This window comes from Mirounga angustirostris, unplaced genomic scaffold (assembly GCF_029215605.1).
Source record: "Mirounga angustirostris isolate CCGP_5_RB_7025 unplaced genomic scaffold, mMirAng1.0.hap1 SCAF_15, whole genome shotgun sequence".
Taxonomy (NCBI): Eukaryota; Metazoa; Chordata; class Mammalia; order Carnivora; family Phocidae; genus Mirounga; species Mirounga angustirostris.
In genome coordinates this window covers 63,282,896-63,307,859 of record NW_026991723.1, presented here as the reverse complement: position 1 = coordinate 63,307,859, position 24,964 = coordinate 63,282,896, and the positions used below count along the sequence as shown (strand labels likewise).

Genomic DNA, 24,964 nt, shown 5'->3' with positions numbered 1-24,964 from the left:
GAAGGAGAAGCAGACTCCCTGCTGAGCAGGAAGCCTGATGCGGGACTTGATCCTGGGACTCCAGGATCATGACCTGAGCCGAAGGCAGTCACTTAACCAACTGAGCCACCCAGGCGCCCCATCTTTTTTTTTTTTTTAAAAAGATTTTATTTATTTATTTGACTGAGAGAGACACAGTGAGAGAGGGAACACAAGCAGGGGGAGTGGGAGAGAGAGAAGCAGGCTTCCCGCAGAGCAGGGAGCCGGATGCAGGGCTCGATCCCAGGACCCTGGGATCATCACCTGAGCCGAAAGCAGACACTTAACGACTGAGCCACCCAGGTGCCCCAAAACCCACATTTTAAATTATTGAGGTTTTAGAAGGTGTCTCTATATCTAATGGGGCTGATTCCTCCTCACTGCTCTGCTTTTTCAAAATTTTCTTGGCTATTCTTTAGCTTTTTCATGTGCAAATTTTAATCAGCCTGTGTAGATCTAGAAAAAACCCCCAACTCTATTGACATATTTATTGGGATCTCATTCAATTTACTGATACATTTTGGGAGAATTGACATTTGTGGGATATTGACTATTCTAATCTGATTTCTTATTCAGCCCTAGGAATTTTGGTTTTTTTAAAGATTTATTTATTTATTTTAGAGAGAGAGAGAGAAAGAAGAGCAAGTGAGTGAGTAGGGGGGTAGGCAGAGGGAGAAGCAGAGATGCAGACTCCTTGCTGAGCATGGAGCCTGATGCGGGGCTCGATTTGGGGCTCGATCTCACAACCCTGAGATTATGACCTGAGCGGAAATCAAGAATAGGATGTTTAACTGACTGAGCTACCCAGCACTCCAGGAATTTTATCTGTTTTGATTGTTATTGTAAATGGGGCTTCCTTTTCCAGTCTATTGTCTAACTGGTTATTGTTTATATATGTGAAATCTATTGATTTTTGAATGTTAATTTTATATTGCTTCACTTTTTCTGAATTTTTATTGTTTGTAGTAGCTTTACAATTGATTTTTTCAGGTATACAATCATATCATCAAATGGAGATGATTTTACTTCCTCATTTCCAATTCTTATGTCTTGAACTGATTTTTGTGAAATAATGGTGGTTGTACTCCTGATTCCTGGCTGGTGTTCCTTCTTCCTGTCTTTTTCCAAGCCTGGGATCAGCAGCCTCCTGGTCATCCTGTGTGTTACCCACTATCTCAATAAATTCCTTTTAATTTAAAGTCAGAACTGGTTTCTTTCCTATCTAGGAAACCTACTAAAAGTTTCATTTTTCACAATGATACATCATTAATAGTAACATTTGTTGCCATTTATTGATGGTTTAAAATGTACCAGGCAGTTACCTAAGTAATTTTCATATATCATATCAATCAATTCCTAGAGAATGGGTTTGGAATTTTTCTCTCTGGTTATAGTACCAAATTTGAAGTCATCCTTTTCAGCTTTCTTCAAAGAGTCTGCTTTTTGTGTTAGCGGTACTTTGAAACATAAGGTAAGAGTTAGTTTAATATGTTTATGCTTTTATATTCACCTCGACATTATAAAATCAAGTTTATTAAACTTTTTTTTTTTAGGAGTATTACCCTATTTCCAAAGCAAATATTAACTGGAAGCTGGGTGAAAGAAACAGAGAAGCTGCAAAGGTTATATAAATTGTATAGGAGTAAGTTACTTAATCTAGACTTTTGTGATGCTTCTGAGCATAGACAAAAAAGAGACGTTGTTCAGATGAAATACAGATATTTCTGGACACAGAGCTTAGTGTCTGATAGGAGTTGAATTGTGTCCCTCCAAAAAGACATGTTGAAGTCCTAACCCCTAACACCTCAGAAGGTGACCTTATTTGGAAATATGGTCTTTACAGAGGCAATCAAGTTAAAAATGAGGTTATTAGGGTGGGCCCTAATCTTAAATGACTTGTGTCCTTCTAAAAAGAGGAACTTGACACAGACACACACAGAGGGAAGACAATGTGAAGAAACAGAGAATTCGTCTACAACCCAAGGAACATCTAAGACTACCAGCAGCTAGGAGAAGGCATGAAGCAGCATCTCCCTTAGAGCCCTCAGAAAGAACGAACCCCGCCAAACCACAATCTCAGATTTCTAGTCTCCAGAATTAATAAATTTCTGTGGTTTAATCCACCAAGGTTTGATACTTTGTTACAGAAGCCCTAGGAAACTGATAACGTAGATTTTGTGGCCAGTTGGACAAAGTTTTGAAAATGAAACATGCCATAGATTCTAGGATACATATTCACTGTACATGTTTTTCTCGCATGGGTCAAAGACCTTGATTAGTTATATGATTGACATTTATCAAAGGTCTATTCTGGCTCACCTAAGCAGGTGATCCTTGCAACTGTTGAGTTCATCACTTAGAGTTGGAAAAAAACCTCTCTTTATGTACATAATTTTCATGTCTTAAACCAGAGGTTGTAAACTAGCAACCTGCTCATAAGTATTTTGTTTGGCCCACACAGTATTTTGTTTTTGGTTTTTTAGATTTTATTTTTAAAAAATATTTTATTTATTTAGAGAGTATGTACACTCAAGTGAGGGCAGAGGCAGAGGGAGAGAAAGAATCTCAAAGAGACTCCACACTCAGTGTGGAGTCTGATGTGGAGTTCGATCTCATGACCCTGAGATCATGACCTGAGCTGAAATCAAGAGTTGGACACTTAATCGACTGAGCCACCCAGGCACCCCTTTAGAATTTTATTTTTAAGTTCTCTCTCCACCCAACGTGGGGCTTGGATTCACAACTTCAACATCAAGAGTTGCAGGTTCTACTGACTGAACCAGCCAGGCACCCTAGTGTTTTAAAAATAGGGGGAAAAAAAAGTGCTTGTTTACCAATATTTAAAGATCAGATTTCTTATTTTCTGTTTTCCTTTTTTCTTGAACATGAGATTTGCATTTCCTCATAGCAATAGTTGGCTGAAGACTGGCTACTTCCTTTGGGCAGGCCAAGCTCTCTGTCTCCTACATCACCACCTGGGCCACCTTGCCACAGGCAAGAAGCAAGGGTGGCTGGAGCAGAGGGAAAAAGGGGAGAGTCGTAGGATTGTCCAGAGATTCAGTGATATGTCATAATATGGCAGATCTTGAGGCCACGGTAAGGGCTCTGGCTTTATTCCAAGTGAAATGGGGAGTTACTGAGGGGTTTTGAGAAAAAATGTGACCTAATCTGACTTAATTTTAAATTAATCACACAGCTGCTCTGCTGATATTAGACTGTAGGGAGAAGACACTAGAGTGCAATGATGGAAACGGGAAACCTATTCAGAGGTTTTTCTATTGTGATCATGAGATGGCTTAGAACATGATGATAGCAAGGGAAGTGGTGTTAAGTGGTGGAAGTCAGGAAACGTTTGATGTGATCAGAATCTCCTGATGAGTTAGATGTATGACATGGAAGAAAGAAGCCTTTCTTTGGATTTTTGGCCTGGGTAACTAGAAGGATGAAGTTGCTATTTGAGATGAAGAAGTTGTAGGAGGAATAATTTTCAGGGGGAAAATCAGGAGTTCCATTTGGGACATGTTCACCTTGAGATAGATGTAAATAGGATGTCCAAAGGAAATGTTGAATAAGCTGTTAGCTAGGAATCTGGAGTTTAGGGGACATGTCTGGCTAGCAATAAGCCTTTCCTCTTCTGATCTAGTCTCATAACTTTTAATACCATATAATACCATATAATGCTGATGACTCCCAAATGTTTGTTTATGGTGGATTCAAGGTAGATTGTGGTAGTATGGCTGTGTTGCCAGGGAAGAGAGAGGTGGGTATCTGGGTCTGCTTTATCTCTGGTCATAGAATAGGAATGTTCTTAGTCCCAGTGCTAGTGTCTCTGCTTATAAACTGAGGCTCATATGGTTGTCAGCTTTACTGTCTTATATCTGATAAGCTGTAGAGACAAATTTGAATCAAGGTCTCAAATCCATACCCGGGGCTCTTTCCTCCACCCCACCTGCCAGTCTTCGGAAGGGTATCTTTCAAATGAGCCATCCTCCTTGCTTTCTTAACCCCTTTCTAGGCATTCAGTTCCTCCCTCAACTTCCCTGGGCCCACTTAATTTCAGCAGTAGGAATCTTAGTGCTGAGATACTGAAATATCTGGGAACATCCTCGACTAAGACTTTCAGGCTTTAGCTACTAGGTGTATTTTGACCTCTGTCAAGTAATTCTTAACTGCTCCCTCCAGGTTAAAGTCCTCAGGAATTCTACGGTTCTAGCAGTCCGAAACTTTTCCCTTTCCCAATTCAGTTCAACTTCTGTTCTTTGAATGTGGCTCCAGGTCTGAGGAACTGTGGTCTAACGAGGGGCGAAAAGGCAAGCTCTCAAGCAGCTGTAACCAGGGAGATACCGCACTCCCCCCCCCGCCCCGCCCCACGCACGCCCAGGAAGTTCGGGACCCGACTTGGGGCCAAGCTTTGTGCTCCGATCCTGCGCTCTCCTCCCTCAGCTTCCCGGAGCGCGAGGGGCTTCCGGCGGGCCCCCTCCTCCCGGAGGCGGGGCCTACCTCTCCCACTCCCGCCTCCCCGGCTGCGCGCGGCTGCGGGCCGCGGTCACGTGAGCGCGGCGCGGCGGGGGAGGGGCCCTGATTTCCGGGCGGCGGAAGGAGACGCGGCCGCGTGAGGACGAGGCGATTTGAAAACACGCTCCGGGAGCGAGAGGCGGAGGCCCGTGGCGCACACCGTCGCCCGGTCGGCTTCTGCTCGGACGCTTTTTCCCTCTGCCTCCGCGCCCCGGTCCCGGCCGGGCCCTCAGGTGAGCGGCCGCCGCCCGTCGGCCCGGGCCCTCCCGGGGCGCGGGACGGCGCGCGGAGCCGTCGCCCCCCGGTTCGCGGCCCAGGCGGGCTAGGCCGGCTGTGGCCGGTCTGTGCCCCCCGGGGACCGTCTCGCGGCGCCGCTGCGGAGCGGGGCCTGGGTGCTGAGCGGGGCAGTGCGGGGGCGGGGCGCCCCGCGGGCGTTTGAAGCGCCTCAAGTGACTGGGCGGGTTCGCGCGGTTTCGCGTCTGAGAGACTTTTAGGCCGGTGTGCCTTGATTTGGGCCCCGGCTCCCCGACTGTGGTCCTGACCACCGTCCGCGGGAGTAGAAGGAACGGTAGTTCTTAACGATCCACGGGCTCTTCACTTCGGGGATGCTGGACTAAGACGCGCGGTGGGGATGAGCGGGCGTCTTCTATTCGGCCCTGTTGCCGTCCAGGTGTGGGGGGTTAAGCGGTCTGTACCGAGCAGAGCGGCATGGGCGGTTCTCTGATTCACCCCTCTTTGGGGCATTTACTTTCTGAGAAGTCTGGTTTCTCCGATTGGCCCCCTCAGTAGAGTTGGGAGGAACTCGTGAGAGTAAGGGGTTGGCGAGGGAGATTATCAAAGGAAAACTACAGTATGCTTTGTTATTATTTTTTAAAGAAGTTAGAAATTAGGGTAATGGGGTGGCAGACAAACTAGCTGGAATTTGATTCGGTTGAAATTCTGACACCCTAGAATCTTCCTTGTGTTGCAATTAGGAGATTTGCACCTGGAATGTATGAAATCCAGTTTTAAAACTTCAGGGGCTCACCCGTGTAGGAGGTCCAGTGATGTGAAAGTTCAGCCCTTGAGGCTGGAGTTTGTACCTTCTGTTCAACACCGGTACTGTTAGAGTGGCTTTGTCAAACTATTTGATTTGCTGTGCTATGAAAATCTATATTTTATTTATTTTTATTTTAGTTTTATTTATTTATTTTTTTAAAGATTTTATTTATTTATTTGACAGAGAGACAGCTAGAGAGGGAACACAAGCAGGGGGAGTGGGAGAGGGAGAAGCAGGCTTCCTGCCGAGCAGGGAGCCCGATGCGGGGCTCGTTCCCAGGACCCTGGGATCATGACCTGAGCCGAAGGCAGGCGCTTAACGACTGAGCCACCCAGGCGCCCCTATTTTAGTTATTTTAAAAGATTTTATTTTTAAGTCATCTCCACATACAAGGTGGGGCACAGATTCATGACCCTGAGGTCCAGAGTTGCATGCTTTCCCGACAGCCAGCCAGGTGCCCCTGAAAATCTTTAAAGTGAAAATAACAAATTGGTAATAGAACTTTGGAAGTTCCTAGTATAAAAATGTTCTCTCTGTACCGCAAAATAATAGTACCAACTTTAAAAGTCAAGGAATGGCGATGAGCCCTCTTAGTTTTCCTAATAGGGAAATTAGTGTGACTAATACAAAGTGATGGATAATATGACATGAGCTTGACAGACTATGTTGGACACGTCAGGTAGTTTGTGGCTAAAGATAGCACAGAGGATTGGTGAGTTGGGGTTAATTCATTTGATTTTTCTGTCTTGTACCGTTTATTTTCATCTCTGGTACTAGCTAGTAATAAGATTGTAGGGAAAGCTCACAAAGTGTGCTTGCTTAATCAGTGAAAACTTTTATTAAAAGAGGCAATGTGAGTATTCATTTTAGGTGCTGCTTACCCATTTTTTTTTTTTTTAAACTAGAATAACTAGAGGTGTGGGTGGGATGAAAACTTGGAATTGGTATAAACAAACCATTTTGTCACTCAGGTTTGCAATCCTCACCTTAATTCCAGTTCGTATAACATAAAGCTGATTTTGCAGAGCTTTTAGTCCCTCTTCAACTCCCTAATACAGGTCTGACAAATCTTTGTCAGCCACATCTTTAAGGTGGATTTAGTACCACCTTCCTCACATGGTTCTGTGAAAACGAATGCTAATGTACATAATGCATTTAAGACTGTGCTTGATATGTATTAGTCCTGAGACTTTAAGAAAATATACATGTTTGTGCTTATACATATTTGACAGTGCCAGGTGCAGTTCCCAGTGTTTTATAAATATGAACTCATTTGCTCCTCATTAATCTTACCTCATAATAATTGTATGATGTTAAGTATTATTATCCCTATTTTGTGGATAAAAACTGAGGTACAGTTTTAACCACAGCTAGAAAGTGGCAGTCTGGATAAGAACTGAATCAGTCTAGCTCTAGAATCTGCTCTTAACCTATGTAGCCAAATCCTACTTAGCTCAAGGGGCTCTAATGTATTAAAACCTTGAAATCATGTGAGTTTGGATATAATATAGGCGATTGGCTTCTGGATTCCTGGAACTTGAGCTGCTTGGTCTTGCACAAGCCATTTAATTTCACATAAATGTAAACCTTCATTTACTTAAATTTTTTGGACTCTGACTTAAAGTATTGTGATTTATTTAGAAAAAGTACCTGGACCCAGGATAATTATGACAGACCAGAAGTTTTATTTCAAAGTTTTTTTAAAAAAATATTTTATTTATTTATTTGACAGAGAGAGACACAGTGAGAGAGGGAACACAAGCAGGGGGAGTGGGAGAGGGAGAAGCAGGCTCCCTACTGAGCAGGGAGCCCGATGCGGGGCTCGATCCCAGGACCCTGGGATCATGACCTGAGCCGAAGGCAGACGCTTAACGACTGAGCCACCCAGGCGCCCCGAGAAGTTTTATTTATTTCAGACGTATTTACTTATTGCAGTGGGTGTATAGTGACAAGCAGAATTCATTATTTTTGCAGTATGTTGTAAAAGGTTTCAAGAAGAGTTGAGCTGGTATAGGAGGCTATTTTTTAGATAGATGTTAGCTTGTGGGAAGATAAAGCTGGAGAGGAAGTTAGGAAGGACGTGATATGTCAAGCTATGGAGTTTTTACTGTAAGGGAGTAAAGGAACAGCTGAAAACTCCTGAGCCTTGGTCAGATCTGTTTAGGAAGAGCTCTCTTGTGACTCCAGCAAATGGGCTAGGGAGTAGACGCTAGAAACAAGGCAAGCATACTGATGGGGGAAACTAATAAACAGTCTAGGGTGGAAATAAAGGATTTAAGAAGTGTCCTGGGAATGGGTAGGAGACACAAATCAAAGGTTCTGTATGTAAGTGGGAAAATTTGGATGTAAATTGAAAGAAGGTGGTGTAGAGGGGGAAGTGCAAGATGACATGTTTATGCCCAAGTTATTTATTAAAACAGTGGCCTAGCTCATCTTTGTTCCTTACCCCTCTGTTACACTGTATTTCCTTTTATACTGCTTTTTATCCTGCTTTTGTATGTTTTCTGTTTATATCTAATCTGAACCTATCCTGGTGTTCAAAATGCTATCTCATTTTTGCCTGTACTAGGCATATTCTCTCTTCTGATCTATACCGTTTTCCTTACTCATGAAATGCTCATTAACTCTCCTTGCTGCATATCTCTGAATCTTATATTTTTTTCAAGCGTCAACTTAGGTTCATGAAACTTTTTTGACTATTACAGGCTGTATTAAAAAACTTAGTTTTGTTAGTAGAGGTTCCTCAGGGACTTTCAGGGGCCAGGAGCAGATAACAAGGTATATCTATAGCAAATGTGTGCTTGCCCCCCCTCCCCCATTCCCGCCAAACCCTGGGTGGGATGTTATTTCAAAAGGTTTCCATTTAGCACAATTGCTTGACAAAGGTTCCTCAGCTAAAAACCCTTGACAAACCTGTGGCAGGATTGTTGCATTATTGTTGATGACTCCTCTTTACAATATCTCTTGACTAAGCTATACCTCTTGGTAAAGGTATTTTCCATTTAATACTTTGATCCTTTGGCATAGTTCTTGTTGGCCCTGATTCTTGATTATCTTTGAAATTTTAGAGTAATGTAAATGTTGGAAAACTCTTTATTCTTTTGAATTTATCTTTTTTTACCCATTGTTTTAAAATTCTTTTCACTATAGCACTCAAGAATGACCAAAAAAAGAAAACGCCAAGATGATTTTCAAAAAGTAAAACTAAAAGTTGGTAAAAAGAAACCCAAGTTAGAAAATGCTACTATTACAAACTTTAAAACGAAGACTATACATCTGCCTGAGCAACTCAAAGAAGATGGAACTCTTCCAACAAACAATAGAAAACTTAACATAAAGGTAAACCATAAATACTGTTTTGGTAAAATAACATTTCCTTTGAAATTATCTAGAATGATTTTTGTGAAAAGGTTTTTTAATTCTCAGGGTTTATGGATGGCTGATGGTTGGAGTTTGTTAACCAAATCTGAGCTGCCACTGTAGCTTTCCCACCTCTAGAAAGACTTGTTCAACTAAACCCGCAGGGATTTCTTCATTGTATACCTATTTGATGATTTAATATATGATCTGGAAATAATTCTTGTGTTTAACTTTTTGATGTATCAAGTTTTTGATGTGATAGTTTTCCAGGTGTTTTTATAGTTCATGAAGATCTTACCATACTTTTGAATCCATACATATCACATAACTTACAGGTTCATTGTAAATGTGTGAAGTTAAAGTTTGAGCAATAGTTTTGCTTAAAATTTTGACAGCTTTATTGAAGTGTAACTTATGCATAATAAAATTCATCCGTTTAGAGTATACCACTCCAGGGGTGCCTGAGTGTCTCAGTTGGTTAAGCATATGGCTCTTGATCTCAGCTCAGGACTTGGTCTCAGGGTCGTGAGTTCAAGCCCTGCATTGGGCTCCATACCCAGCGTAGAGCCTACTTAAAATAAAACGTACCATTTTGTAGTTTTTAATATATTTATGGAATTATGCTATTATCACCATAATCTAATCTTAGAACATATTAATCATGGCCTATGACCTATTAGAAGTCACTCCCCATTCTTTTCTGCTTGCTCTAGGCAGCCACTAATCTACCTTCTATCTGTATAGATTTGCTTATTCTGGTCACTTAATGTAAATGGAACAATATGACATGTGCGCTTTTGTTGTTGGTCTTTTGCTTAGCATGTTTTTGAGATTCATCCATGGTATAGCATCTCTCTCAGAACAGTACTTCATTCCTTTGTATTTTTTTTTTTTTAAAGATTTTATTTTATTTGACAGAGAGCGAGTGAGAGAGGGAACCCAAGCAGGGGGAGTAGGGGCTCCCGAATAGGGAGCCCGATGTGGGGCTCGATCCCAGGACCCTGGGATCATGACCTGAGCCCAAGGCAGATGCTTAATGACTGAGCCACCCAGGCGCCCTGTATTGTTGAATAGTATTCCAGTGCCTTGTTATGTCACATTTTATCAGACATCAGTTGATGGTCATTTGGTTGTTTCCACTTTTTTTTTTTAATTTATATTTTGTTAGTTAACATGTGGTGCAATATTGGTTTCTGGAGTAGAAATCAGTGATTCGTCACTTACATACAACACCCAGTGCTCATCACAAGTGCCCTCTTTAATACCCATCACCCATCTAGGCCATCCCCCACCCAGTTTGTTGCCACTTTTTGACTCTTTTTTTTTTGCCACTTTTTGACTCTTATGTGTAGTGCTGTTAGGAACATTTGTGAACAAGTTTTTGTGAGGAGAAACACTTTCTAGTTTTGCTTTTAAGCTCTGAAGGTTAAATAATATTAAAAAGGTATTTGAAGTTACGTTTTTTTCACAAATTATATAAATTATTCCACAAATAAAATTGTCAAGTGTTATACTCAGGATATACACACACACCCTGAAAGACCATTTAAAATAGGCAGAATGGGCCTGTTAAATTATATAAATGCATTTACTGTATGTTTGATATATAGTAGGTCTTTATTTTTTTATTTATTTTTTTTTTTAAGATTTTATTTATTTGAGAGAGTGAGCGAGAGAGAGGAGAGAGAGAGCACAAGCTGGGGGAGAGGGAGAAGCAGACTCTCCACTGAGCGGGGGGCCTGACATGGGGCTCGATCCCAGGACCCTGGGATCACAACCCAAGCTGAAGGCAGACACTTAACTGAGCCACCCAAGCACCCCTGTAGTAGGTCTTTAAATTGTGATGATGACTGCTGTCACTTTAAATGATAGCCTGCCTAAGCCTTCATGTAGGTCAATTTCAGAAAGAGAAAATTCTAACTGAAAATTATGTTTTTATTAAGCTAAATCTATTTTATTTTTTAAAAGATTTTATTTATTTATTAGAGCGCATGTGCACAAGCAGGGGGAGTGGCAGAGGGAGAGGGAGAAGCAGGCTCCCTGCTGAGCCTGATGCGGGGCTCCATCCCAGGGGCCTGAGATCATGACCTGAGCAGAAGGCAGATGCTTAAGTGACTGAGCCACCCAGGCGCCCCTAAGCTAAATCTATTTTAAAGATAAAACAATGTTTCTGTTCTTAGTAGAGGCTAGGTAACATTTAAAAAATACTTATTGAAGCAGTTTCCCCAAGGAGTGTGAGTTTATAGTTTTAGTTATTAGCATGTTTATTTGAAAATGTTATAATATGCATATATAGCTAAATCCTCTGTTTTTATTTTTAGGATTTGCTGTCACAGATGCATCACTACAATGCTGGGGTTAAACAAAGTGCTCTTCTTGGACTTAAAGACCTTTTGTCTCAGTACCCATTTATAATTGATGCACACCTTTCAAACATATTAAGTGAAGTGACTGCTGTGTTTACAGATAAAGATGCTAATGTACGATTAGCAGCAGTTCAACTTCTTCAATTCCTGGCCCCCAAAATACGAGCTGAACAAATTTCTCCATTTTTTCCTTTGGTAAGTGCCCATCTCTCTAGTGCCATGACTCACATTACTGAAGGAATTCAGGAGGACTCTTTAAAAGTTTTGGACATTCTGCTGGAACAGTACCCAGCCTTAATTACTGGCCGTAGCAGTATATTGCTTAAGAATTTTGTAGAACTTATTTCTCATCAGCAGCTGTCCAAAGGACTGATAAATAGAGACAGATCCCAGTCCTGGATACTTTCTGTAAATCCTAATCGGAGACTCACTTCTCAGCAGTGGAGGCTGAAAGTCTTAGTGAGACTCAGTAAATTCCTTCAGGCCTTGGCAGATGGATCCAGTAGGTTGAGAGAAAGTGAAGGACTTCAGGAACAAAAAGAAAATCCCCATGCCACTAGCAACTCCATTTTTATCAACTGGAAAGAACATGCCAACGACCAGCAGCACATCCAGGTTTATGAAAATGGGGGTTCACAGCCAAATGTCAGTTCACAGTTCAGGCTACGGTAAGAAGGATTTCAGTTATGTCCACGCTCAGTTTTCCTATATTGAATTTTAACTGCTGACCATTGATGGCTAATGGTGGGAAGACATGCAGTTGTCTTTTATAGTTTTCATATAGTTACTCATGATTTGATTTTATTTACTGATGGGAGGAGTCATTTGAAAGTAATTAATTTATTCATTTCTAGCAAAGCCTAAAAGAGAAGTAAAACTTGATAGTTTTTCTTGGCTTTGTCATTTTAGAATTTTATTTTCTTACTAGTCTTGATCAATGTAATTATCAATTCAGGGAACTTCATTTTTACTGGTACTTGACCCTTAATATTTTAAATTAAGCAAGGAATAATATTTTTTAATCATTAATTTTTTTTCCATTCTTACCCTTCCTTACTAGGTACCTGGTTGGAGGACTAGGCAGTGTGGATGAAGGCCTCTCATCTACTGAAAACTTGAAAGGATTTATTGAGATAATAATTCCATTGCTAATTGAATGCTGGATTGAAGCTGTGCCTCCACAACTAGCTGCTTCTATTGGAAATGGTATAGAACGAGAACCTCTGCAGGTTATGCAGCAAGTTCTTAATATTATTTCCCTTCTGTGGAAACTCTCTAAACAACATGATGAAACTCATAAATTGGTGAGAACTTAAGGGGTTATTTTCTTAGTTATCATAAATGGGCAGATTAGAAAACAGTATATTATTGCTAATTGGTTATGCATTTTCTAAAAACATTCCCGTGGTGTGACTATAAACTTGTTTCTTGCTTTTCTCCTAAACTGCAAGTTAAAATAGTTTAGGAGATTCTCTGAATATTTTTAATTTAAGTGAAATGCATAACTTCTTTTGGTGGGGGGGGGGGATTTTATTTATTTATTTATTCATTCATTCATTCATTCATTCATTCATTTATTTATTTATTTAGAGTGCTGAGTGGAGGGAGGGCAGGAGTGGAGGGGGGAGAGAAAGAGGGAATCTCAGGCAGATTCAGCACTGAGCATGGAGCCTGACGAGGGGCTCAGCGCAGGGCTGAGTTCATGACCTGAGCTGAAATCAAGAGTTGGATGCTTAACCGACTGAGCCACCCAGGTGCCCTGTGGAAATACATAACTTAATGAACTTGATTTCTTTCTTTTTTCTTTTTTTTTTTTTTGGTGAGCTTGATTTCATTTGCTTTTATTAGATATAATTCACAGTAGTGTTACAATGCATTGTTTATGGCAGATTGATTATGTAGGAACATTCTACTTTTGGAGGCCTTTTATGGGATTAAAAATGTTGCTTATTAAGTACTTCCAGTGTGTGCCACATTGCCAATTTTAGCAGAAATGGACCACAGTGAAGATCTCATAACCAACCCTGAGTTGTTTTTAAACTATGATTTAGAGAAGTTACATATAGACTTGATTAGTGCATGCTCTTTTGTTTTCTCTTGATAAGGGATATAAGATCAGAAAACATCTGTAAAAGTTATATTTACTATATGTAGGTAAGCTGTAGTTGTAGGCAGGGTGTTAGTGAAATTAACCTAAGATTTTAAGTCTATGCAGATTTTTACTAGAAAAGCTGATGGTAAAAGACGTGTTTTGTGATGATTAAATATATCTACTATTTGGGGGGAGAATTGAATGGTGGAAGCTTTTTTGTATTTTTTTAAAGATTTTATTTATTTGAGAGAATGAGAGAGAGAGAGAGCACATGAGAGGGGGGAGGGTCAGAGGGAGAAGTGGACTCCCTGCCCAGCAGGGAGCCTGATGTGGGACTGGATCCCGGGACTCCAGGATCATGACCTGAGCTGAAGGCAGTCGCCTAACCAGCTGAGCCACCCAGGCGCCCTGGTGGCAGCTTTTTTAAAGTGCTGTAGTATAGAGAATATACTATATAGTCCATCGTGCAAGTAAGGAAGAACAAGTTCTGAGATTAATTGGTGTTAAATTAATATGATAGCACACTTAAAAAGGGCAGCTGCAGGAACAATACTTCAAAGCTCGAAGCATCTGGTTTTTAGAATTCCTGCAAGGACTTTTGACTAGGCAGGTGTGAATCTTTGAAGTTGCCTACATATGTACAAAACTGACAATGCAGTTTTCTGGTTTTGTTTAATTCTTTCTATTTCAAGCTAATAGGCCGTATTAAATAAGACGGGGTTAACTTAAAAGTAGTACTGGATAATCTTGAAAAGCATTATGGAATCATACTAAAGTATGTATTTTAAGAGCTTGCTCTAACACTATTAACCCATTACCCATCATCTGTAGTGTTGTTAAATGAATTGCTTTTTCAAATAGCATGGCATTTTATTGACTACAATTTTGAGCCTGTCTCATGATTCATTTGCATACATTGGCAAGAAATTGATCGGGGTTGGGGGTAGGATGTATGATTTTATGAAAGGAAAGCTTACTGTCTTTTATGGCAGTCTGTGATGTAGGCTAGTGACAGTAGTAATGCATACAGCTTTTTAGAAAAGTATATGTTATTTGCAGTCTTGAATGGATTTATCTGAACCTGGGATAGAAAGTAAAAGTAATGATATCAACATAAATCTTAAGTACTAGTCTTTCCTTCATTTTTAGAAGGCTAAGGAATAAAGATTCTGGGCATTTTGGTGTTTGGTGACATATGGACGCTGAGTATTGTTATTCCTTTAGTAATAGTATTTGTAACTAGATAGAATGGTAGGACCAAATGCAAATTCATTAATTATGCTAGTTTTATATCATCCACTATCATTCAGATAACATTGTCAAAAGACCTAACCACTGCCTTAATTTTATGGCTATTTAAAGTTATATGCTTTAGAACTATTCCATGCTATTCTAATACAACAACGTATTTATTAGCAGTTCATTAATGCAGGACACTAAGTTCAGAAGACTGTTTTGCATAGACCTTTGAAGGCAACATAGAATACTAAATTGGGCTACTGTTTAAAATTCAAATGAACTGAAGGAAGTTTAATTCAAATAGAAATAGTATTTAAAAGCATACACTGGTAGAATTCTCTAATTTACCTTGGCAAAATGGGTTATGTTGAACTGTAATAATTGGATATCCATTGTTTTAGAGACAAAGTATAAATATATATGTGAGTTGTACAAGGTGACATTAAAATGCAATAATTTATTTTTCATTACCATTCTCACTGTTCCCCTCTCTCACTGACCTTCAGTTATAGCTTAGTAGTTAATAATAGTAGTTAATATTGTGTGACCTGTAACAGCTCAAACTTTAAAGGAGGGATGAAATGGCATTCCTTGGCCTTAAATGCAAATTGTGTCCTACAAGCTGGATTGTAGCTCTTCTCTCAGAAAATGTATAGGTCTTCTGTTGATAAATTGGCATCTAGATTAGGCACAGTCTTAGGATAACTGTTTGCTTTTAGGTTTTGCTAAATGTGTTTATTTGCTGCACAGTTGAAAAATCTCGTTTCTACCTAAATAGTGTTTTTTTTAAAGCCTTTTTAGAAATCTGAACTGTCTGATATTTGCTTTAAAAAGAAATCTCAAGGTACATTAAATCGTATTTGCAGTGGTTGAATACTCGTCCTTACTGAGGTTGCTTATTTCTGATTACACTGTGTATCCTTAATCTATAGCTAGTTTTAAAAATGAAATGCAATTTAACTTTTTAATTTACTTGGATTTTGGGGTCTTTGCGGTCTTGTATTAATAGCCTCAGGGTCAGTATTATAATTATTATAGAAATTATGTTATATCTTAGCTTTATATTGTATTGTAATCTTTATGTGTCTCATTGCTGATGTCTTTTCCCCATGAAGATTAGAATTTGTGAAGAATGGTCAGATGCAATCATGCATCAAGGATTTGTTGAGCATCGATAAATGTGGCTATTTAAGTTAATTAAAATTCAGTTCTTCAGTCATACTAGCCACATTTGAAGTGCTCATGTAGGTACATGTGGCTAGTGGCTGCTATATTAGACAACACAGATGAAGAAAATTCCATCATTGCAGGGTTGCTTGCCCTCACAGTATACTTACTTTCTGGTAGGGTTGATGGATGGAAACAAATATATAATGTCAGTGTTAAAAGGAAAGATGAAAGTAAAGCAGGGTAAAGAGAGAACAAGTGCTCGAACAGAATGAGGGGGAGCTATTTTAAATAGGTGGGCAGGAAATGTTTTCATGACTTTTGAATGGCACTGGTGAAGTTAAAGGAGCAAGTCTTGTAAAGACCTGTGGGAAGAACCTTCCAGTCTTCCCAACCTTCCAGTAGGGACTAGCAAGTGTAAAGCCCCTGAAAGTGAGAACAGATTGACATATTTGAGGAATGGCAGGAAAACCTGTGCAAGTGAGGTACTAGGATAATGGTAGAAGATGAGTGAGAAAAAGTGACAGGGGCCAGATCATGTGGGACCCTATGGCCATGGTAACAAGTTTGGATTTTAACCTGAGTGTGATGAAAAGACAATGGAGGGTTTTCAGCAGGGGAGTGGCATGATCTGAATTATGTGTATTTAACTTTAATATATTGAATTTGCAAATAGAACACTAGTGAACTTCCCTGTGGTCAGCATCTAGCTCTAGCAGAACTGTATGGCCCAACCTCACACCATCCCTCCTATGGATTACCAGTCCTACCCTACATATACACTTATTCCCTTTCTCCCTTCCTGTATTATTTTGAAGCAAGATTTATGTTTTAAAAGATCACCCTGGCTGCTATGCAGAGAATTGACTTTTGAGGAGGGCAGCAGGAAAAGTAGGGAGACCAGTTGGGAGGCTATTGCAGTAATCTAGGTAAAATGGTTGATTGGAGTAGAATGGTAACTAGTGATTGAAGCTGTGAGAAGCAACTGGATTCTGATAAGCCAGTGGGACTGCTGATGGGCATAGTCAAGGAAAGAGAAGCAAGGACAATCCTGTGTTATGGTCCAAATGACAGTGTGACTGCTGGTGGTGAGAGTTCAGTTTATTCATGTTAAATTTTTTTTAAGATTGATTTATTTATTTTAGAGAGTGCATGGGGGGGCAGGGGTGAGGAGGGGACGGAGAGAGAAACCTAAGCAGACTCCCTGCTGAGTGGGGAACCTAACGCGGGGCTCAGTCCCATGACCCATGAGATCATGACTTGAGCCAAAACCAAGAGTTGGGCGCTTAACAGACTGTACCACCCAGGCACCCCTATTCATGTTAAATTTGAGATGCTTGTTAGAAGTCCAAAAGAACATGTTGAGTATACAATTATAGATTAGCATAAAGAGAAGAATCCAGAAAAGGATACTAAGGAGCTGTTGGGTGACCAGCTATTTTAAATACCCATATCCCAAGAAACCCTTCAATCCCTGGCAAAATGGAATGGTTGGTTCTCTGAATAAGAGGAAATAAGAGTGTTGTGATCTGGAATTAATGTTTTAAGTAGGAGAGAAAGACAGATTCATGAATACTGCAAGAATTTTGGAGAAGTGCATTGCTTTGTGACAATGTTAAAATATGTTTAATTGGAAATAATAGAATTCCTGGGATATAGTTACTGTATAAATAGAACATTAGGAGAAGACTTTCTGATATATTTTTTATGTATATTTTTTATATATATTGCATTAGTGGTTCAGATTAAGAATTTTCTTACATCTTATTTTCTCCCTTTTTATTCTCTTAAACAGTAGATAAAATGCAAGATAATTACTAAGCACCAAAAAGATCTATGGGTGAGAATTGGATGCCCTAATATTTTATTCTGATTTTAAAATTTATTTACGTCTTCTATCATGAACAAAAGGTTTATTATAACCGTAAATTTATAGTTGAATATTAAGTCAAATTTCTGCTTAAATTTGATTATTTTAAATAATTGTTTCTTATAGATTTTCTAATACTCGCTTATTTTAATAGGAGTCGTGGCTTCGAAAGAATTATCTTATTGATTTCAAACACCATTTTATGAGTCATTTTCCATATGCCTTAAAAGAAATAACCAAGCACAAAAGGAAAGAGACAAATAAAAGGTATTGTGATTCCTTCCACTGTATAGACTTGAAAAATTTTTTAACCTGAAATTACTAAAATATAATTAGCCTTAAACTGGAACTTTCTACACTGTGAGGGGTTCATATCTAAATTTTGTGAAATAAAACTAAAAGTAGCAGTAGTATGGCTAATCTTGAACAAGTCACTTTAAGCCTTAAAATTTTCATTTCTTTTAATTTTTAAAAATAGTGAATATTTTATGCAAAGTGAGTATCAGATATCAAATTATGTAAATAATTTAATAAAATTTGTTGACCTGAATATTTGGGAGAGGTACTATGTAATCTCTAAGCGAGAGTATCTTAAAGGTCATCTAGTTGTATCATTTATGTATGAGGAAAATGGTAATGAAACTAGTATCAGTATCAGTAAGAGGGATAATGGGAGGAAAAAAACACAAAGGCTTATGGATTAGAAGATGGAGTTTAAAATTGTAAGCCTGGAAACTGTTTAAAATGTTTACCTCAAGTGAGAGCAAATAAATGTAAAAACAAGTTATCTAATAAAATTTTCTTGCTTCTTGAGGTGGGCCTGTGTTTCTATAAAGTGGTTTCCATTCATTATCGATGGACCGCTTCCATAGTTTGGCTGTTGTAAATAATGTAAACATGGGGTGTGTGTGTCCCTTTGAATTAGTTTTTTTGTGTTTTTGGTGTAAATATTCACTAGTGTGATTTCTGGATCATAGGGTAGTTCTAGTTTTAATTTTTTCAGCAACCTCCATACTGTTTTCCACAGTGACTGCACCAGCTTGCATTCCCACTAGCAGCGTGTGGGTGCTCTTTTTTTCCTACATCCTCACGAGCACCTGTTTCTTGTGTTTTTGATTTTAGCCATTCTGACAGGTGTAAGGTGATATCTCATTGTAGTTTTGGTTTGCATTTCCCTGACAGTGAGTGATGTTGAGCATCTTTTTGTGTGCTTGTTGGCCATCTGGATGTCTTGAAATTTCTGTTCATGTTTTCTGCTCATTTTTAATTGGATTATTTGTTTTTTAGGTATTGATTGTATCAGTTCTTTATATATTGTGGATACTAACCCTTTACTGGATATGTCATTTGCAAATATCTTTTTTTTTTTTTTTTAGATTTTATTCATTTATTTGACAGAGACACAGCGAGATAGGGAACACAAGCAGGGGGAGTGGGAGAGGGAGAAGTAGGCTCCCCACAGAGCAGGGAGCCTGATGCGGGGCTCCATCCCAGGACCCTGAGACCATGACAGCCCAAGGCAGACACTTAACGACTGAGCCACCCAGGCGCCCCTCATTTGCAAATATCTTCTCCCATTCTGTAGGTTGCTTTTTAGTTTTGTTGATCGTTGCTTTTTCTGTGCAGAAGCTTTATTTTGATGTCCCAGTAGTTTATTTTTGCTTTTATTTCCCTTGCCTCAGGAGACATCTAGAAAAATGTTGTTACAGTCCATGTCAGATTACTGCCTGTGCTCTCTTCAAGGATTTTTATGGTTTCAGGTCTCACATTTAGGTTTTCAATTCAGTTTGAATTTATTTTTGTGTATAGTGTAAGAAAGTGGTCCAGTTTCATTCTCTTGTGTGTAGCTGTCCAGTTTTCCCAACACCATTTGTTGAAAGACACTATCTTTTTCCTATTCTATATTCATTCCTCCTTTGTCGAAGATTAATTGACCATATAATTGTTGGTGTATTTCTGGTTTTCCTGCTCTAGTCCATTGATATATGTGTCTAATGCCATTATCATACTGTTTTACTACCACTTTGCAATATAACTTTGAGTGTAACTGGAATTGTGATACCTCTAGTTTTGTTTTTGTTTTTCAAGATTGCTTTGGGTATTCGAGGTCTTTTGTGATTCTATACAAATTTTAGGATTGTTTGTTCTAGTTCTGTGAAAAATACTGTTGGTATTTTGATAGGGATTGCATTAAATCTGTAGATTGCTTTGTGTAGTACAGAAATTTTAACAATATTTGTTCTTCCAACCCATGAGCATGGATGGAATGTCTTTCCAGTTTTTTGCATTGTCTTGAATTTCTTTCATCAGTGTTTTTAAAGTTTTCAGAGTACAGGTCTTTCACCTCTTTGGTTAAGTTTGTTCCAAGATACTTTATTATGTGGTGCAATTGTAAATGGGATTGTTTTCTTAATTTCACTTTCTGCTTGCTTCATTAATAGTGTATAAGAATGCAGTAGGGTTCTGTTCATTGATTTTGTATCCTGTGACTTTACTGAATTCATATATCAGTTCTAGTAGTTTCTGGGTGGAGTCTTCAGGGTTTTCTATATATAGTATTATGTCATCTGCAAATAGAGTTTTATTTCTTTAACAACTTGGATGCCTTTTATTTCTTTATGTTGTCTAATTGCTGTGGCTAGGACTTCATTACCATGTTGAAAAAAAGGGGGTGAGAGTGGATATCCTTGTCTTGTTTTTGAGTTTACAGGAAAAGCTCTCAGTTTTTCACCATTGAGTATGATGTTGGCTGTGGGTTTTTCATATAAGGACTTTATTATGTTGAGCTATGTTTCTTCTGGACTTTATTGAGGATTTTTATCATGAATGGATATTGTTCTTGATCAGATGCTTTTTCTCCACCTGCTGAAATGTGCATATGGTTTTTATCCTTTAATTGATGTGATGTATCACATTGTTTTGTGAATATATATTTTTTAACATTTTATTTTTTTAAAGTGGGCTCCACACTCAACGTGGGGCTTGAACTCGACCCCAAGATCAAGAGTTGATGCTCTACCAGTTGAGCCAGCCAGGTGCCCCTTGTTTTGCAAACATATGTATATATTTTTTAAAGACTTTATTTATTTATTTGAGAGAGAGAGTGAGAGATCAGAAGTAGGGGGAGCATCAGAGGGAGAGGAAGAAGCAAACTCCCTGCTGAGCAGGGAGCCCAAAGTGGGACTTAATCCCAGGACCCTGGGATCATGACCTGAGCTGAAGGCAGACGTCCAACCGACTGAACGACCCAGGCGCATCTTGTTTTGCGAATGTTAAACCACCATTGCCTCCTGGGACTAAATCCCACCTGATCGTAGTATATGATACTTTAAAAATATATTGTTGAGGGCACCTGGGTGGCTCAGTCTTTGAGCGTCTGCCTTCGACCCCAAGCCCCGCATCGGGCTCCCTGCTCAGTGGGGAGCCTGCCTCTCCCTCTCCCCTCTGCCTGCTGCTACCTTTGCTTATGTTCTCCCTCTGTCAAATAAATAAAATCTTTTTTTAAAAAGATTTTATTTATTTATTTGACAGTGAGAGCACAAGCAGGGGGAACAGTAGAGGGAGAGGGAGAAGCAGGCTCCCCGCCAAGCAGGGAGCCCGATGCGGGGCTTGATCCCAGGACCCTGGGATCATGACCTGAGCTGAAGGCAGATGCTCAATCATCTGAGCCACCCAGGCGCCCTGAGTCTTGTTTTTTTTTTTTTTTTTTTTTTTAAAGATTTTATTTATTTATTTGAGAGAGAGAGAATGAGAGACAGCACGAGCGGGAAGAGGGTCAGAGGGAGAAGCAGACCCCCCCGCCGAGCAGGGAGCCCGATGCGGGACTCGATCCCGGGACTCCAGGATCATGACCTGAGCCGAAGGCAGTCGCTCAACCAACTGAGCCACCCAGGCGCCCCTGAGTCTTGTTTTTTTTATCCACTTTGTCACCCTGTGTCTTTTGATTGGAGCATTTAGTTCATTTACATTCAAAGTAATTACTGAGGTATGTACTTAATTGCCAATTTGTAACTTGTTTCGCGGTTGTTTCTGGAGATTTTCTCTGATCTTTTTTTGTCTTGCTCTCTTTCATGGTTTGTTGGTTTTCTTTAGTAATATAGTTGGATTCCTTTCCCTTTATTCTTTGCTATTACAGATTTTTGATTTGTGGTTACCATAAGATTTGTACATAACATAGATTTGTACATACCATTAGATTTGTAGATATAGGAGTCTATATTAGTTGTTGCTTAAGTTTAAACCTGTGCTTTACTCCTCTCCCTCCCACGTTTCAGGTATATGGTTTCATATAAAATATCCTTTTATTTTATGAATCCCTTGACTGATTTATTTTTTTTAAGATTGTCCAGTTTTCCCAACACCATTTGTTGAAAGACACTATCTTTTTCCTATTGTATATTCATTCCTCCTTTGTCGAAGATTAATTGATCATATAATTGTTGTGGTGCAATTGTAAATGTAAATTGTTGTGGTGCAATTGTAAATGCTTCTCCCTTTCCCTCTGCCTACCACACCCCCTTGCTTGTGCTCGCAAGGGGGTGTGGTAGGCAGAGGGAAAGGGAGAAGCAGGCTCCCTGCTGAGCAGGGATTTCCCCCACATGGGGCTTCATCCCAGGACCCTGGGATCATGACCTGAGCCAAAGGCAGACACTTAACTGACTGAGACAGCCAGGTACTCTCCCTTAACTGATTTTTACAAATACATTTATTCTTACTGCTTTTGAGTTTTTAATTTGATTGATTGATTGATTTTAGGGAGGGTGCGAGAGTGCTCCTGCAAGAGTGGTGGCAGAGGGGCAGAAGGAGAGAAACTCAAGCAGACTCTGCTGAGTGTGGAGTCCTATGCCAGGCTCGATCTCTTGACCTGGAGATCATGACCTGAGCCAAGATCAAGAGTCAGACCCTCAATTGACTGAGCCATCCCGGCGCCCCCTCTGATTTTTACTTTTTATATTCTCATAAGGTCTTTGTTGCCATTCAGAGAGTCCCCTTTAATATTTCTTATAGGCTGGTTTACTGATCATGAACTACTTTAGTTTTTGTTTGGGAAACGCTTTATCTATCCTTCTGTTCTGAATGATAACCTTGCTGAATAGAGTATTCTTGGCTGCACATTTTTCCCTTTCAGTGCTTTGAATATATCTTGCCCCAGTCCCTTCTGGCCTGCAAGGTTTCTGCTGAAAAATTCACTATTAGCGTTATGGGATTTCCCTTTTATGTAACTGACTTTTTTTTCTCTTTCTGCTTTTAAAATTTTGTCTTTATCACTAGTTTTTGCCATTTTAATTACTATGTGTCTTGGTGTGGATGGCCTTGGGTTGAATTTGGAGGAGGGGTGGAATCTCTGTGCTTCCTGAATCTGGATCTCTGTTTCCTTCCCCAGAGTAGGGAAGTTTTCAGTTATTATTTCTTCAAATAAATTTTCTCCCTTTTCTCTCTCTTCTGAGATCCCTATAATGCAGATGTTATTATGCTTGATGGAGTCATTGTATTCCCTAAGACTTTTCTCGGTTTGCATAATTTTCTTTCCTTTGCTCAGCTTGTTACTTTTTTTTTTTTTTTTAATATTTTATTTATTTATTTGACAGAGAGAGGGACAGTGAGAGCAGGAACACAAGCAGAGGGAGTGGGAGAGGGAGAAGCAGGCCTCCCGCGGAGCAAGGAGCCCGATGCGGGGCTCGATCCCAGAACCCTGGGATCATGACCTGAGTCGAAGGCAGACGCTCAACGACTGAGCCACCCAGGCGCCCCAGCTTGTTACTTTCTATTACTCTGCCTTCCACGTTGTTAATTCATTCCCCTGCTTCGTTTAGCCTGCTGTTTCTTCCATCGAGTGTATTTTAAATTTCATTTACTGTGTTCTTGATCTCTGATTGGTTCTTTTTTATCTCTGTATTAACAGTTTCTATGATGTCTTCCACTCTTTTCTCCAGTCTGGTATTTTCATAATTGTTATTTTAAATTCTCTATCAGGCATATTACTTGTATTTGCTTCATTTTGGTCTCTTGCTGTGGTTTGCCTTATGAAGAAGAGGTCCTGGTTTCCCAGGGCCTGGTGCTTCAGAGTGTCTCCTATGTGTGTTGCATGTGCTCTCCTGTTTAGTCTTGGCCTCTTTCCTTCAGTGTAGTTTACATAGGCTCTCTTGGCATATTGTGTGCAGTGTTTGATCCCCGGCAGGGTTTGGGCACATTTTAACAAGGTGTGTGGTGGTCTGCTTGTAAAAGTCTGCCACTGCCAGAACTGAGGTCCTCCTGGGTGTCAGGAGATGTGGCATTGTCAGGGTTTGTGCTGGGCTTCTGGGGGAGGGGCCTGCAGCTCTTGGATTCAGGCCAGTGTGACTAAGAAGGGCATATCTGCTGATGGGGTGGCGGGGGGTGGGGGGTGGGTTGGAATGTGAATAAACTTGGTGGAAGCAAGTTAGGAGTGGTTGGCACCACGCTGGTTCCCGCAGGTGGCCATTGTTTTTGCTGGGGGGTGGGGAGGGAAATGGTGTCTGCCATGTCCTTTGTTCCTAGAGTCTCCCTGTGCTTCTCTTGACCATGCTCTGAGATGAGCAAATCACTCTCCCTCCTGTCTGCCCCTGGAGTTTTCCACTTGCTGGTTCTGCACTATATCTGCAGGGGCTCTTTGTCTTGCCATCTCTTTTATCGCTGAACTCTGCTTCCTAACGCCTTCTGGGCTCTGACAGAGCCGAGTCCGGCAATTTCTAAAATTCCAGGCTTTAAGTTCTGCTAGTTTTGAGAACTCACTTTCAAAGGCAAATATTCTGGAGATTCATCCTCCCAGTTTGTGGACTTCACAGTGTGAAAGTCTGTTTTCTGCCCTTCTCCATGCCACCACCTCCCTCTCCATTGTGTCAAATGGCCATGGTCCATTTTGCTTCCAGACCGTGTCTTTGCTCTTCTTGTTTTCTTTAATGTGGCCCCTTCCTTGACTTTAGTTGTGGAATTTGTTCTGCCAGTCTTCTTCGGTGGTTTCCTGGGTAATTTACACTGATACTGGTGTTATCTAGTTGTATCCATGGGAGGAGGCAAGCTTAGTGTCCTCCTATTCTGTCATATTCCCAGCTGACTTTGCAGTTGTGGAATTTTTAGCAAAAGTAGTTTGGCAATATAGCTAGCTTATTCTTCAGAAGATTTCCCAGGGATTCATTTTCAGGAACACTGGACTTCTCTCTTATTTCCATAAGGAGCTGCATTGAATACTTAGTAGATAACCTGTGGAGGGCAACACAAGTTAAAGTTAGGGGAGACAACATTGTAACCCCAGTTAATTTTTGACCTGATGTCTAAATTTT

The 24,964-nt window shown here is 40.0% G+C and overlaps 1 protein-coding gene across 7 annotated transcripts in view; it reads left to right on the top strand.

The window, feature by feature from the left end:
- The first annotated feature begins 4,578 nt into the window (after nucleotides 1-4,578).
- Nucleotides 4,579-24,964, top strand: part of TEX10 (testis expressed 10) — a 103,834-nt gene continuing 83,448 nt past the window's right edge. For 6 of the 7 annotated variants that reach the window (XR_010407935.1, XR_010407934.1, XR_010407933.1 and 3 more), the window contains exons 1-5: nucleotides 4,579-4,766; nucleotides 8,723-8,911; nucleotides 11,254-11,966; nucleotides 12,359-12,602; nucleotides 17,821-17,933. Coding sequence is in view for 4 of the 7 variants with exons in the window: in XM_064580118.1 (XP_064436188.1) it covers nucleotides 8,732-8,911; nucleotides 11,254-11,966; nucleotides 12,359-12,602; nucleotides 17,821-17,933 (1,250 nt within the window). In the remaining 3 variants the exon portion in view is untranslated. The remainder of the gene's footprint in view (nucleotides 4,767-8,722; nucleotides 8,912-11,253; nucleotides 11,967-12,358; nucleotides 12,603-17,820; nucleotides 17,934-24,964) is intronic. The other variant, XM_045882786.3, reaches the window with a different exon arrangement.